At 40.5% G+C, this 15253-nt stretch overlaps 1 protein-coding gene across 1 annotated transcript in view; it reads right to left on the bottom strand.

The window, feature by feature from the left end:
* chd9 (chromodomain helicase DNA binding protein 9) overlaps nucleotides 1-15253 on the bottom strand; it is an 85237-nt gene that overhangs the window by 37988 nt on the left and 31996 nt on the right. The window contains exon 3 of the mRNA XM_020592488.1: nucleotides 11630-12036. Within this exon, the coding sequence (XP_020448144.1) occupies nucleotides 11630-12036 (407 nt within the window). The remainder of the gene's footprint in view (nucleotides 1-11629; nucleotides 12037-15253) is intronic.

Below are 15253 nucleotides of genomic sequence, written 5' to 3'. Positions count from 1 at the left end.
GCTGAGTTAACATTGCTAATGCTAGTCTGCAAACTGAGACCAACATCGTTCAGTAAAAAATTGGCAAATACTCTTCTCTGTAAGCCAGCATTGCTACTGTAGTTAGTGAGTGTTGAAATTCGCACCATGGCCTAATACAGATTTGCAATACTGAGACAGACTGCTTGGATAATATCAGGAGGCCAGATAGCAGCAGATTGCACATGAATAGACACAAGCTTGTATTTTTCCACCAGCGCTTTCTCTCTTCACATACAGTCACATATTATTTGTGTGACCTTTCCCCATACATTCTCTCACCACATATGCACACAGTTCCTATCTTGTGTCTCTCCACACTCCACACTCTCTTGGAAGCCACAGGTGCCAAATCTCTGGCTTGGTGTGATGTTAATGGGGAAAAAAATAAAAACACTGCTATCATATTGAGACAAAATGGCAAACGTGCCTCGTAGTCCACACACGGACACACACACAGTCACAGGCCTATTCAGACACACTGGTGCATGAGCAGGCACTGTATGTCTCTGTACTATAAGGGGAGGATGTCCCTGTGGGCTTGTTCACATGAGAGACTAGTATTGAATGTGAAAAAGGGTTCCTATGGTGGCCAGTATCTTCTGATGTTAGCCACCCAGTAGGTCAGTTCTTCAGACAAGTGGTCCCACTACACAGGTTAGTCTGCCAAACAACATGCAAGTCCTCTAAACATCAGCAAGCAATCCTGTTACAAGCAAATTAGCTTGTTAAACAAACCACTCTCTCTCTCTCTCTCTCTCTCTCTCTCTCTCTCTCTCTATATATATATATATATTTGTTTTTTTGTTGTTGTTTTTTTTAATCTACTGTTTCCACTTCCCAATCTCTCCATTACTGTTCCTAAGTGTAGCATCCTGGTTCTTGTCTGTCAGATACTGCCATGTTCAGACGTCAGACAAAAGGAGACATGGCTGTGATGTTTTCTTTTCTCTACTTCTATCTTCATGCAACACAACAAACATTCAGTAAACTGTATTGTGTGAAATAAAGCACAATGCTGGAAACAAAACAGAGTATTCAGTTCAGAGATGGAGAGCGTCAGTTTCTCTGCCAGTATGAACACCACCAAAGTGGTTATAATTAAAACTAGACAGCACCCAGAGAGCACAAACCTCTGCCAAGGCAGCTCACTGTCCCCATAATGCCATCACACCTAAAAAGCTATATTCCCATGACAGTTTGACCCTCATAATATGATTAGCTGGCCATGAAAACCTATCCCCAGCATTTGGAATCACTGATACTTTTAGTAGTGAAGTTATTCAAGAAAAATTATATTTCACTAATGCCACTTTTTTCAAGATATAGCTCAGTAACTTTTGAAGATGTGTCAAATCTGCTGACACCCTTCTGAGTCAGCAGAGCTTTAGCTAAAATGTGGTCTTAGCTGCAAGTCCGTAGCATTATTTTTCATCTCACAGTGGCAAGTTTTCCATGAGTCCTATAAATGTGCACATTCTGGATCAGCACATCTGGAACACAACTTGGATCCAGATCATAGTTTGGTGTGTGTATGTTACAGGGATTTTTGGATCCAGATCATACTTTGGTGTGTGTATGTTACAGGGAATATTTTTTGTCCAAGCACTGTACGCACTATAAATGGAAAAGCAAAAATACTGAATTTGCCCTACATCATATTGGTGAAGAATCTTTTATAAAAGTTCCTGGATCATGTGATATGAAGAAAAGATCATCCACATCTACTCATAACTTTTGGAGTTATGCTGTGAACAGACAAACCAATGAACAAATGTCACTAAAATTATTACCCATATAGTCCACCAGTACAGACTGGTATGCTTATAACTACCATCTTACCATGCTATTTATAGAACATGACTGGTGCACAGAGTAAATGCCATAGAAATATAGAGCAGGTAAACAATATGAAAAGCTGGTTTATGGGGTTAAAATACAAACACAAACACTCCACTTTGTTGAATTTAGTCATTCTTGCAGATGTAGACATTCCTTAGACACAATAGGCTGGTCTAACTAATTTGACAAGTTATTACCTTAGAAGCAACACCAGGCAGGTAGAGCTTGCAATAAATCCCTCATAGCAATATTATCAAAGACATTTCAGGATGCACACACACATACACACACTTTATTATCTCATAGTGAAAAGTAGGAAACAGCAGCACTCTGCTAAACAGCATGCCTTATTTCTGTTATCCCTGGCCACTCTGGATAATGTTACATTTCACAAATCCTCTTGACAGTGACACTTTATGGTTGCCATGCAACGTGCCCCTGGGAGTGTATTTGACAGTGCGAGTTCATGTTCATGGTTACATCACTTCCTGTGAAAAACACAACCAGTGTATGTCCACTGTCACTGTGAATGGCTGAGAAATGTCAGAGTGGCAAATGTAAAAAAATTACCAGCTGCAACATCCAGAAGAATAGAAAACACACTTTGGAAATCAGCTGAACGGAAGAGAACACATTGTTCTTCCTTGAACAAATAAAAGATGACTGGGACACGAGCCTTGCTGAACAACAGTGTCACATCACCAGGCAGCTCAGCAGCTAACAGCATGTAACAAGGCTAGAGGAGCTCTCTGATCCCCATATGGGAAAACCTGAACTGTGAAACGAGATACTCGAGGGCTGGGAAATCATTGATTGAGCCAGTGCAGACATAGAACACTGATGGTGAGGCTGCCCACTGATGCTGCTCTATACTGCATGTAAGTGCAACATGACATAGTTAAAGCTGAATATGATAAAAATCTTCTACATACATACACAGACAGAAATAAAGAAGGAGTGAACCACAACTTAGCGATGATCACAGCCTGTTCTGCCCTGCTGTGGCTGCTACACAGGACCACCCAGGGGTTTACTAGCATCAGTGGTAAAGCAAATGCTCCTTTTGACTGAACAACTTCCTCACAAACTGAAATACCTCACTGAGAAAAAGAGGCCTGAACGCAGCCGGTATTATTCTGGAGTCTTCAGGGTCACAGCCAAGTCTCCCTGATGTGAAGAACTTAGCACAGAGCTTTTGCATAGCTAGTATATTTTCTATGCACATCCACTGGCCTAAGCTGAGACAAAGTGGCTATCAATATGGCCAGATCTGCCCTGCACAAAAGCTCGAGTTCACAGTATTTTCTATTTTCTGAAAGAACACTGCATATAGTGGATGGCAAATTCAAAGTGAAATAAACAAGCTTGATGTCAAAAGGTCTGCTTCATGTATTTGAACACAGTTCACTTATAGAAAACAGATCATAAACACGTCCTCTGACAAAGTGGCAGAAAACCTGCACCACAATTTAGAAAGAACAGCTGGTCAAAGGAACACGTGAAATTCACGACTCAGTAAGAGTCAGTATAAAAAAGACAACTAAACTATATTTACTACAGTATATTTATGGCTAAACCTGGGCTAATTGCAACACATTCAGGGCCTGAAATGATTTATAATACACTCTGACAAAGAACTACAAAAATAAAGTTTCATGCTACTCAGTATTTCACCTTACACAGTTCCCAAAACAAACATAACACATACTGTTCGATTTGGTTTCCAGATCAGGTTGTTTATTTTATCCAAACCTGCTTTAATACATTTTAGGCACATCAGTAGATGCCAGATTATTATTTGGCAGAGAGCTTGGTAAATTGTCATAGGCTGCTTTTTGTTGAACCAAAAGAACAGAACTGTAATCACTCATTCTTCTGTCATCAGAGAAAGCAAACACGCAGGTTTGGATGAGCAAGTGATTGATTATCTAAGTACTAAGCAACTAAAATTCAGCTGTGTGCTGGTGATCTAATTAGCAAACTATTACTAAGAAATAGCAGAAAAGTCCTCCAACTTCTAAATATTTTTGGTTTTAGGATTTATCTGACTTTACAAAGCCACAAAATGCCACAAGTAAATTGGAGGGTTGATGGCAATTAGCGGTACTTTCTGTATATTTAATTATTTTGATACCAGGAAAAAAAATCATATTAAAACTCAAATCTCATTTTCTGTTAAATTCTTTATGTGCTATAATATCTTTCTTTCTTTAATAAAACTTCCATTAACACAAATATAACATTAAATATCAACTTTCAGAGGCCCATCTTGTCTAGTTTCACACCTGCACACTCTCCTACTCCAGTTTCACATTCATCCATTTAGATGCATTTCACCAAGATGAGTCAAGATGCCTTTAATGATTGTTACTGATGGAGATGAAAGTGGTGTATTTGCCACCCCACCAGGATTTAAAGAGGACATTCTTCAGACATAATCTTGCATCTCTAATTAGACTACAGCTGCCCCTGATCTGACATTACAAACTGAGGCCTGGCAAGAGCCTACCACAAGCTTTCTCAGAGTGATAGGCTACTTGCTGGATTCAAGGCTGCTTGCTTGGCTCTCATCTTCTTATTGTGCCAAATAACCTCCATCCCTTGTCCCTAGTGTTGTCCTGTCCTACTTGGCATTCCGCCACTGGGAGAGAATGTGTGAGGGTTTGATTTTAATAGAAATAAGATATGATAGTGCTTTGCAGGCCAAAACTGCAATGTGGTGCTTCAGCATCTCTGAGAGGCCTTCATTGCCTTAAAGTAGGTCTACTCTACCTCCGAAATTCAAAGTGTGTGTGACCGAGTCATCCTCAAAACTGATTTTAAGTGTGAATGTGTGTCCGTGTGTGTAACTCTCATCGTTAAAAGGAATACTGAAACTGTAGTTCTTGTCCTTGTCTTATGAATGGAGAGCTATCATCTCAGTGCCACACAGCACACAACTGGAAACACTAGTTACAGAATCATCAAACCCCTCAAAGATAGACAAAGTATCAGTGGAGTGGACATGGCCACACAAGGGATTTCTGCTTGATTCAGAAAACATTTTAAAAAACAGGTAACATGCTCATACACACAAACACTCACAAGAACATGTGCACTTGCATGACTTTCAACAGACTCACAAACATGTTCATCTATAACACACATGCACATCCTGCAAGGGATTAACTAGTAAAAGGCTCAATTAAAAAATAGGTTCAGCTCTTCTAAATGAAAACGTGAGGGGAAAAAAGAGATCAGATGGCTAGCAGGCAAGTACTGAAATATGAACAGCTATATGCTGCAGCATATACGCAAGACTTAAACCTCCATTTTCTATCATGTAATTGATCTCACAAGCACCATTTTGTTTGATATTTTCCTGCTACCCTGCTGCTTTATAGAATCAGCATATTTAGAACATGCCTGCTTACAGGAAACACTGGATGCACAGCTCTGAGCACGCGGGAAGAAACAAATTTATGATCGGGGGAAAGGAAAGCAGGAGGGAGAGGGAGAAAAATGGAATGAGCGGAACAGTGCTTTCATCTGATAATTATGAGGTTGTTTTTTTCAGCAGGTAAGCTGCCTAGAAAAGAAAATTCCAGCCTGCAGAGAGCTCTGACCAGTCAAGCTTGGCCTGTAAAATAACCCTTGCCTCACCCATGGGTAGATTATTTAGTTGGTAAATATTTTGATCCACAATTAAACTGTGCCTTCCTATTAGTTCTTTTGTTTCAATTAATAAAAATTGGATAGGGACCCTTTAGAAGACACTGAAATTCTACAATTTACAGTGATATCTTCCAGTGAAACCTCACCTCTCGCTGTATGTGCTATATTTCTCCATATGAAAACAACTCAATAACATAGATGGCATTTGTAATAATCCCTTTATTGCCAAATACATCTTTTCAATGAAAAGAGGCCTTTAAATTTAGCTACACCATGAAAAACAAGCTTAACTCTTGTTCTTAAGGTGGGACAGAACTGAGTCATTATTAATGTTATTAGCTTCACCTTTACTTTACCAGCTATGACAAGTCAAAATGTATGCAGTTAAAAAAAAAGAAAAAAACAAAACAATTTACAGTATAACACAGGTCTCACAGCTTTCATGGCATCCTACAAAAGAGTGAATTTGAAGCTGCAGAAGAGAAATTCTTTAAGAGATGATGCTGAGTGATTCCCTAGGGTAAGTGATTGAAGCTGAGCGGCCCCCGTCCCCCCGTCCCCGTTTAATGATGAAGAATTTTTCAACCCAAACATGAAGACTTTTAAAGCAGTTTTTAGAATTCCACAATGGCTGACTTTAGTGCACCACACCACAGTAAAACATCATTTGGGAGACCAGTAATGGAAATTTCTTATGTAGTTATATTTTCCTCAAAAGCTCCCAGATCATGACCCTTATGAACTCACTTTAATAACCAAGAAATATGTCCTTGCAACATGTTCTTGCATTATACATTGTGTTGTAGTTTGCCTGTCACAGTGGCTGGTGCATCCATGCCTTAATAAGCTGTTTCCATTTACATTTCTCATCAGACAGACAAACCTTCCAAATGATGACATAACCCCTAACTTGCTTTCTAAATGTCTGCTAGAGTAAACCAACAAAGCAATCTCGAAGGCATTTACTAGAAATGACTGTATATGGAACTGATGATTCCAGGAAAGACCCAGGTATCAACAACTGTATGGTTGTCTCAGAGAAACAGATTCTTAAGTACACAGATGATTAAAATTAAAGCCTTATCTCAGGCCCCATGCAGTGCTTAAAAAATAGTCTGATACAATATAAGAGTGAAATACACTGAACACCAAATACACACACAATGCTGCACACACTTTCAACGAAGTGGAGGCTGAAGTAATGGCTTTAGTGGAAGGTTAGTATCTCTGCAACTGAGATGCATTAATATTTCACAGGGAGATCCTGGGTGATGCTTGGCTATGGACAGGACTCTCCACTGGTATGAATATCTCGACAGAGCATCTTGTCATCATGTGCGCAGGCCGCCTCCATCAATCCACACTAGCAATAAAAACACTACCCCCGCTGTTCATTCCAACAACATATATGCAGACAAGCAAACACGCCAAGTGGTTCAAGCCTAATGCACTGAGGTACAAGCCAAACCAGATGAGTCAGCACACTGCCAGCACTCCATCACTGACTTTGTCAAACTTCATCTCCACTCCCAGACATTGGTACTGGCATTAATGTTGAGATGGCCATGACAGGTAAACAGAACATGGAGATGCAGTTTGAACCACAGTGCAGTAAACGACAGGTAAACAGAACATGGAGATGCAGTCCGAGGATGCAGGTTGAACCACAGTGCAGTAAACACACAGTCTTAATGCGAGTGCATTGGCTCAAATCTTTTTGGACATTACACTAAAAAGACAAGATCATCTTATAATCATAATTACAATTACACAACAGCAGACACTCTATTGCAGGGGGCTGCCCTAAAATTTATTACCAGGGTTTTCCCTACCATAGTAAGGTATATAGGCACAGTGCCCAAGTGTTTGCAGAGCACCTAAGTTGAATGAATTTAAAAAGGCAACATACATCAATGGTGAGTTATGTCTGCTGAAAAATAATGGAGAGGTGACTTGATCTCAAAATGAAATGGCCCAGCTTGTGACTCTCATGTGCTACATACACAAACATGAACTCTGTGACTGTAATTGATGACAGGATAAAATGGAACTTGTTGTTGTCAGGTTTGTGACCTCACCGCAGCTGTTGGAGAAACAAAAAACAGGCTGTCTGCTGTTAGTCGAAGACCGTTTATGAGGTAAAGAGGCATCGCTCTGTAACACCACTGAATAATCACAGTGAACTGAGGGCTTCTCTGTCGTTCCAACAACTAACAGAGTGAAACATCTTCACTGGTAAAAGCATCAGCTGAACTCACATCAGCGATGGAAATGTAGCATATTCTGCGGGATGGTGTACACGCAAATGGTTATGAAAATCCATTGCCTGTCATTTCTTATATTATATTACACAAAAACAAATCCTGCACTTTCAATAGCATTTTTTTTTTTTACCCAAAGTACTGCCAGATGGGCAAAGGGGGACTTTTAGCTGCCTCCACAAGAGTACACAAGGTAGGCTATCATTTTTTTGGTGTGTAATTCTTGTGAATAGCTATCAGAATCGCAATCAGAAATCTACTGGCCAAGTATATTCTCTCTCTGGTACAAACAGAAATAGCAGAATGCAGCCCTAAAGATAATGCTAATGTAGTTAAGTTAGAATTTCCTTCAAGTAATTTTAATCCATGATATACAGTCTATGTACTAGTCAGCTCAGTCTCACCTACTGGAGTTATCTGCTTTGTTATGCGTGTATTGCATTTTTATTTTAAAAGTGATGATCAATTTTAATGATGTTAATTTTTACATTTTTTTAGGTGCATAAATAGGTCCAAAACGATATTTTGAAAAAGAGGGAGTATAATCTGGTCAGGGTGTTCAGGTCAATATGGTAGTATTGTTGTTTTTCTCTGTTTACTTTACAGGGCTTTATGCTTGTGACTGATCATGTAATAACTTCTCATGATTCAAAGCCTAGGCATACCTGCCTCGGTGAAACTAGACTTGCTGGTTATAAACACAAGAAACACAGGTTTAAAACTTAATTTTGTTATAACTGATCGTTTGCAGTGTAATAAAAAGGGAAATCAGCATTACAATCCTGAAAGTGGAGGTTTTTACACATCAGCACACAATCATCAAGACTCAAATGTATCTTGGTTATTTAACTCCCGAGGTTTATTATAAAGCAACAGTGCTTCTGAAAAATTTTCTCCAAAATGTCTGTTCTTCATTGTGCAGTTTCTAATTAGTGGGAAAGCAAAATCTCTATTAGTGCAAGCATTTGCCAGTTATGAATTTTCACACATCAGATGAAATATTCACACATTCCCACAAGCCTCTTGTCATATACAGACAGAGCTATACATAATTGCCACATTTGCACCAAAGGCCTGCACATTTGAACTTCTTCTCTCAATTAAGACAGAGAGGGGCACAAAATAGGATACAACTGTAAATGATCACTACAGCCACACCCTAAAATAACTGAAAAGATTCTACACCACACATGTATCCACTAAAGATTAGAAACTCAGTATCACAACATTCAGATCATTGGAAAAACAAACCACACAGTCACATTTAGATTTCACCTAGTTTCTTCTGTAGAAATCAAACATATCCGGTATAACTGTCTGCAGATCACTCACAGTAATAGTGTGCACATACTTTCTACAGTAACCTGTCCCATTTTTTGCAGGCCAGTGTAGACTCCTCGTGATCTTACATGAGAGATTAATTAATAGCCTAGCGGGGACGGCAAAATTGGGGCTAGCAAACTCAACAAACGGAGCATTTGGTTTATTCTAAAATAAATAAGTTAATAAAAACTAAACTTTCAATCAAGTATAAAGAGGATGTGGCCTGCAGAAAACTGGTCTGTCCCGTCATCTGACCAGACTGAATTAGTTTGACATTTTCAAATGGCTAGACTCCATGATGTCATGACTGCTTTAAAAAGTATGACTGAAAAATAATTGGCTCCATAAGTATGCTGTGCTGCACGCATCCTGATCTGATGCTTCCTCCACATCTAGGCCAGGGTTGGTTATGCTAAATAAAAATGGATAACGGCTAAATGCTTCTTAACAGCAAGGGCTGTTATTATGACAGTGGCATATTTGAATGACAGCCTACACAGCAGTTGCGAACTACCATTTAAGACAATGGGGTCTTGGATTGGAATTGATTACCAACTCTATCTCCATGGATGCAAGGTGTTTAGGAGGAAAATCAGGGTTTTCCCTGCCATTAAAAGACTTAGGCATAGCACCTAAGTGATTTTGCAGTGCACCTTAAGCTGAATGAACATAAAAAAATGTCTTTATTTTTGTTTTTTTTTTGTCAACTAATCTAGATTTCTGACTATATGTACGATAGGTGTTACCAGTCGTCATCCATAAATACTGTAAGGATAACAACCAAAGCAAAGAGAAAAAACTAAAACAACTTAAAATTTCCTTTGAATAATTTCAAAACCCCCAACCACCACAACCCCCCTCAATCAAGACTGCACCTAAGCCCTCTGAAAACCTTGAAAAAAAGATCTGGGTTTGTCCTAAGTAACCAAGCCAGAGTTAAGCTTTCCGATCACAGCCATGTTTTGTTCAAAGTTAAATAGCATGATCAAACAGAACTTTAACTTCATATCCAAAATTGAGCTTCTTCCCTGATGCCACCAGATCGACAATCCTTTAGTTAACCAAACAGCTAAGAGGCCTGATTTACTGTGAGTGTAACCAGGCAAGTACATCCGGCTGAAAACCTAGTGGGAAAGTATCATTTTTTTACTGATGTCTCCATCATCTCACTATTCTCCCAAATAGCAGCACTGCCACAACTTTCTTTATTATCACACACACACACACACACACACCAAGCAAAATCCATTATCTGCTACCGCTCCTCTCCCTCTGCCTAGCCCATCTAATTACTATTCAACACAGCTGCCAGCCAGATATTATTGTTGACCATTGTCAGTCACTCTTACACAAGGTCTCTAAAATACAGCAGGCCTACTAGTGGTTTAATATTAATAACACTGGGAGTTTTTTTTCCGCCTGTGCAATCTAACATTACCATATTTAAATATTCTGTTTTTCCTTAAGCTCTCTGCCTCAGCCCTCACATCTGCACCAGCTGATATTTCAGTGGCTTGCACTGGGTGTGGCTTATAGCTACACACTGCATATAGCAGTTAAATAGGGGGATGGGAGGCACACTACGGTATCTATACATCAGCACTACTTGCTTCAATATACCAAGCAGCACTGTTTAATGTCAATGCAGCCTTTGCTTCCTACTGTGTATGTACTGATGACTGAGCCTGGTTAACTGTTATGGCATGCAGTAAATTCTGTTGAACTTTGAGCTTCCTTCTTGGCAATCACAGACATAAAACATATGACAGTAAAAAAAAAAAAATCTCAACTATCCCTTTAAATCCCTCAAGCTTGCTGGGATCAGGTTTAATTTTATATGTTAGTATTATCACCTAAATCAGAGCAAGCCATTGTGTTAATTCAGCACATCATGCACTTCTACCAGTGCTGTGACATTTATCGGTTTGCCCTAGGTTATACATATTAACTAGAAAAATGGATGCAGAAGTGAAGAGACTTGACAGTCTGCACAGAAGAAACAAACCTTTTTCAGTACTGACAAAATAGTGCCAAAGAGCACTAAAATTATTACTTGATCTACATATTAAAACAACTAACAAGTTAAATATCTTATTCAGTCATTTGCTGAAAATGTGTGTCAGCCAAAAAAACTAGAGTGCAGGTATCTGCCTCCGTTTTTGATTTATTTAATTGACATTTTTGCCCAAGCACCTGAGTTTAAGGGCTCCTTGGGCTGTGCATGCACTCTCTATAGTGCGGGTAATATAAAACTAAAACAAATTAATACAGTGAATTTCATTTTAGAAAATTACTGATTATGAAATATAATAATTTCAGCCATCTCTGGGTCAAATATGCAAAAATCTCCTAAAGAGCGGTGGTACAATGACAGGGTGTTTTTCATTAAATGTTGCAGTGGTTTGGACTTAAACCGAGTTAAAAAAAAAAAAGGGATCAAAGCTCTACTTGCTGGATTATTTTTAACTAATGACAGTGCATTGCAGTGGTTTACAGAACAGTATTAATTGTTGGATAATCCAACTACATACCCAATCTTGGCCTTCTGCTTGGGCTTGGAGGAGGGAACAATGCAGGCCGTCTTGCAGGTCTTGTCTTTGAGCCGTGCCTTGCCTTTTCCTTTGTGATCGCGGTCACGGTGGGTCTTGTACTGTGAAGATGAGCTGGGGAAGCTTTCAGGGCTCATAACTCGGGGGATATTCTTCTCGCCACGCTGCTGGGCCTTAGCAATAGCTTCTGATATTATCCTATTGGCCTTCTCCTGTTTGTCCTGCAGAGTTGACTCCATCTGATGATGCGTCCTCCTTGGCGTCCTCTTCTCTGATGACGAGCTGGATGAGGATGAAGATGAAGAGGAAGAGGAGGACGATGAGCTGCTCTTCATTGGGGGACTGAAGACCCGTACCTGGCTATCAGGACCATTAGTGTTCTTTCGAGGCTAAGAAAAGAAAGAGACACAATTAATAAAAGTAATGATAATTAGTAATTAGAACAATGATAGTGTATTAGACAAATGTCTCATAAATATGTCATCTGTTGCAAATGACATAAACCCACACTCAGATGCTCTGCAATGTGTGATACAGAAGGAAAGCCCCAAAAAGTTGACACTCAGCTGAGTCACTAAAGTTGATGTTGTACAAAGATAAGCTTTAGCAGATTCTCTCACACAGAAGGGACAAACAAAACAAAAAGATCAGATTAAGTTCTATTTCGCAGGCTTCACCCTCTAAGAGCTGTCACTATTTGGTTTATCCCTCGCGCATGCACAGTCCTAAAGAGATTTCTTTCTCCTCTACTCTCCTCTCTCCATCCATCTATAAGCCACCGTTACACATCACTAACTGTGTGTCTCCTCTCTCCCGTAGTGTGTCCTCTCTCTCTCCCTGTACCTTTCTGCAGGTTGCCCTGCCTCTGGAGCTCTATATTTCTGATGAGCAGTCACCAGCCACATCAACCTGACCAGTGTTTGATTGTTGTGTCCTGTTGCTTTTCTTCTTTTGTCTCTCCTCTATCCACTCATCCTAACTGGTCGAAGCAGAAGGCCGCCCACCAAGAGCCGGGGTCTGTCTGAGGTTTCTTCCATTAAAGGGAGTTTTTCCTCCCCACTGTCGCCAAGTGCTGCTCAAGGGGGATTTGTTGGGTTTTCCTTCTGTAATAATATTGATAATAGTAAGGTCTACACCTGACTTTGTAAAGTGTCCTGAGATGACTTTTGTTGTGATTTGGCACTAGACAAATCACTCACTTGTGTGATCCACTCAAACAGCAAAGCTTGTTGCTGTCCCCATCTCAGATGCTGAGGGGTGGAGAGTGGACCTGATGTTCTCTTTCAATTCTCTGTGTCTTAACCAACTCTAGCAGCAGACCTTCAGCCTGAGAACAGCCAGTGTTTTTCCCCAGGAATTAATTTAGATCAGGTTAAGAGGACTTTGAAACTCTGAGCATCACACAAATAAATTGCTTTTAGGTGGATTAAAATTTTCAGAGGTAAGGTAAACACTAGGAATATGCGTACATAACAATCTCATTCTTATATCCATCCATTATCTGCACCATTTATTCCTGAATAGGGTCACGGTGGGGCTGGAGCCACTCCCAGCTGACACTGGGTGAGAGGCGGGGTACATCCTAGACAGGTCACCAGTCTATCACAGGACTGATACGTAGACAAACAACCAACACACACCCACACTCATTGCAATGGGCTATTCAGAGTCACCAATCAACCTAAGCTGCATGTCTTTGGAGTGTGGGAGGAAGCCAGAGTACCCAGAGAGAATCCAGGCAGGCACAGGGAGAACATGCAAACTCCACACAGAAAAGCCCCGAGTCGGCCGGGGCTTGAACCCGGAACCTTTTTGCTGTGAGGCGACCAGGTCGCTGTGCTGCCTGCATGAATAACAGATTGTTCGATTAGTTGAAAAGGTCTACATCACTAAATATTGAAAAAAGAAAGTATTTATGTTGTAGAGAAATAAAACTGATGTTTATGACAGTTCCTGCCCAGAGACATTTAAGAAGTGGAATTAATGTTTATGACACGTCTGCTTACTCAGACAACAAAGTTGAGTGCTCATCATGGGGGATGAAGGTACGGTTCTACCAGCACAATGAGGAGTCATTTACAACATCACCACAAAATGTTGAGGAAAGCAGCAAAACATTTCTAAAAAAAACTTTGATGAAAGCCAAGAAAGTAGCAATTAACAACAAATGCATGGACATATCTCACGTTGGAGTCATAGGTAACCAGATATTTTTGTTTTTGGTCAGGGTTGAGGGCACGTTATTGTGATAAAACTGCGGCAATGATGTCACAACTAATCGTGTAACTGACTTAAATTTGCTAGATTATTCAACCTCAAAAAATGATTCTAATGCACATCCCTAGTGAACACTAGCTCAATGTAGCAGGTTACATCGAGTCTTGCAGACATGAATAATACAGCTTGCCTGACACATGATAATATGTGGAATAATAGGTGGCGTGACTGTGGTTATGCCAACACACGTTCTCTGTGATGGGCCTTGAGCCTGGCAGAGAGGAATCCCTTAAATGGATGACCTAATCTAAAAATGTGTTGCATATGCCTACATGGCCACAGCACAGCCAGTTTCTTTTTTCCAAACTGCTAGCTAAATAAAGAGAATTATCTTCAACCTAACCAGGAAAGTGGGGGGAGGGAGTTGAACAACTAGAGATTTATTTGGAAGGGGAGAAACACACACACACACAGGCTGCATTATGATTTTCACATGTGCAACACTGCTGAGGCTATTAGGAAGAAATTTACTGGATCATGCTGGAAGGTTCTCATTCACATTAATGATAGAAAAACAGAGGGGGAGGGGTTGAATGTAATGCATAAGAGCGGAAGATCATGAGGGCACATGAAAGAGGTAACAAGAGGAAGAAAAATATAAAACTTCGCTCTCTTCTATCAGAGAGAGAGAGAGAGAGAGAGAAAGGAAGAGAAAAGATAAAAAGCACCAAAACTGAGAACACTGCGGCCATGTAATACATCTATAAATAACTGAAATTACAGCCTGCCAGCAATGCGGTGATTTCAATCTCTCTAACAGCACATAGTCCCATGACAACGGTGGGGACCATTATAGCCCGTGAAAAGGTAGAGTAAGCTCCATTTGGGCCGGCCGGTTTTCCTTCGCTCTTACCCCCATTTCCACATGTAGTTCAAGCTCTCTGGTGACTGACAGGCTCAACTCAGGGAGGACACACACACACACACACACACACACCATATACAGCACAGGCTGGAGAGAGGTTCAAAGGAGGATGGGAATGAATAGACAGTGGGGGTGGGGAGAAGAAAACGCTCCAAATCTAGAGTGCCTTGATAAGGTCTAGCACAGCAAGGCAAATGAGTATGGAAGGGAGGGGGGAGAAAGCAGCAATGAGTTCAAGATGGCGGCAGTGCAGCATGAGCCAGTAGCAGAGGAGGTTGTTCAGTTCCTGCCGGCCCCTCCTCCTCCCCCTCGTCCCTCCTCCCAGCTCTCAGAGCAGCTCACTTACCCTTCCTCTTGGCCTCTTCACTGTAGACATGGTGTTTTTTTTTCTTCCTCTTTCCTCCCCCTCTCCAACTGGCTAACAAAAGCCTTGCCCTTTCGCCGGGATTTTTCCTCTCTCCGTT

This window comes from Monopterus albus, unplaced genomic scaffold (genome assembly GCF_001952655.1).
Source record: "Monopterus albus unplaced genomic scaffold, M_albus_1.0 scaffold17.1, whole genome shotgun sequence".
Lineage (NCBI taxonomy): Eukaryota > Metazoa > Chordata > Actinopteri > Synbranchiformes > Synbranchidae > Monopterus > Monopterus albus.
Note: the sequence above shows the minus strand (reverse complement) of the source record. Positions and strands in the feature narration are given on the sequence as shown.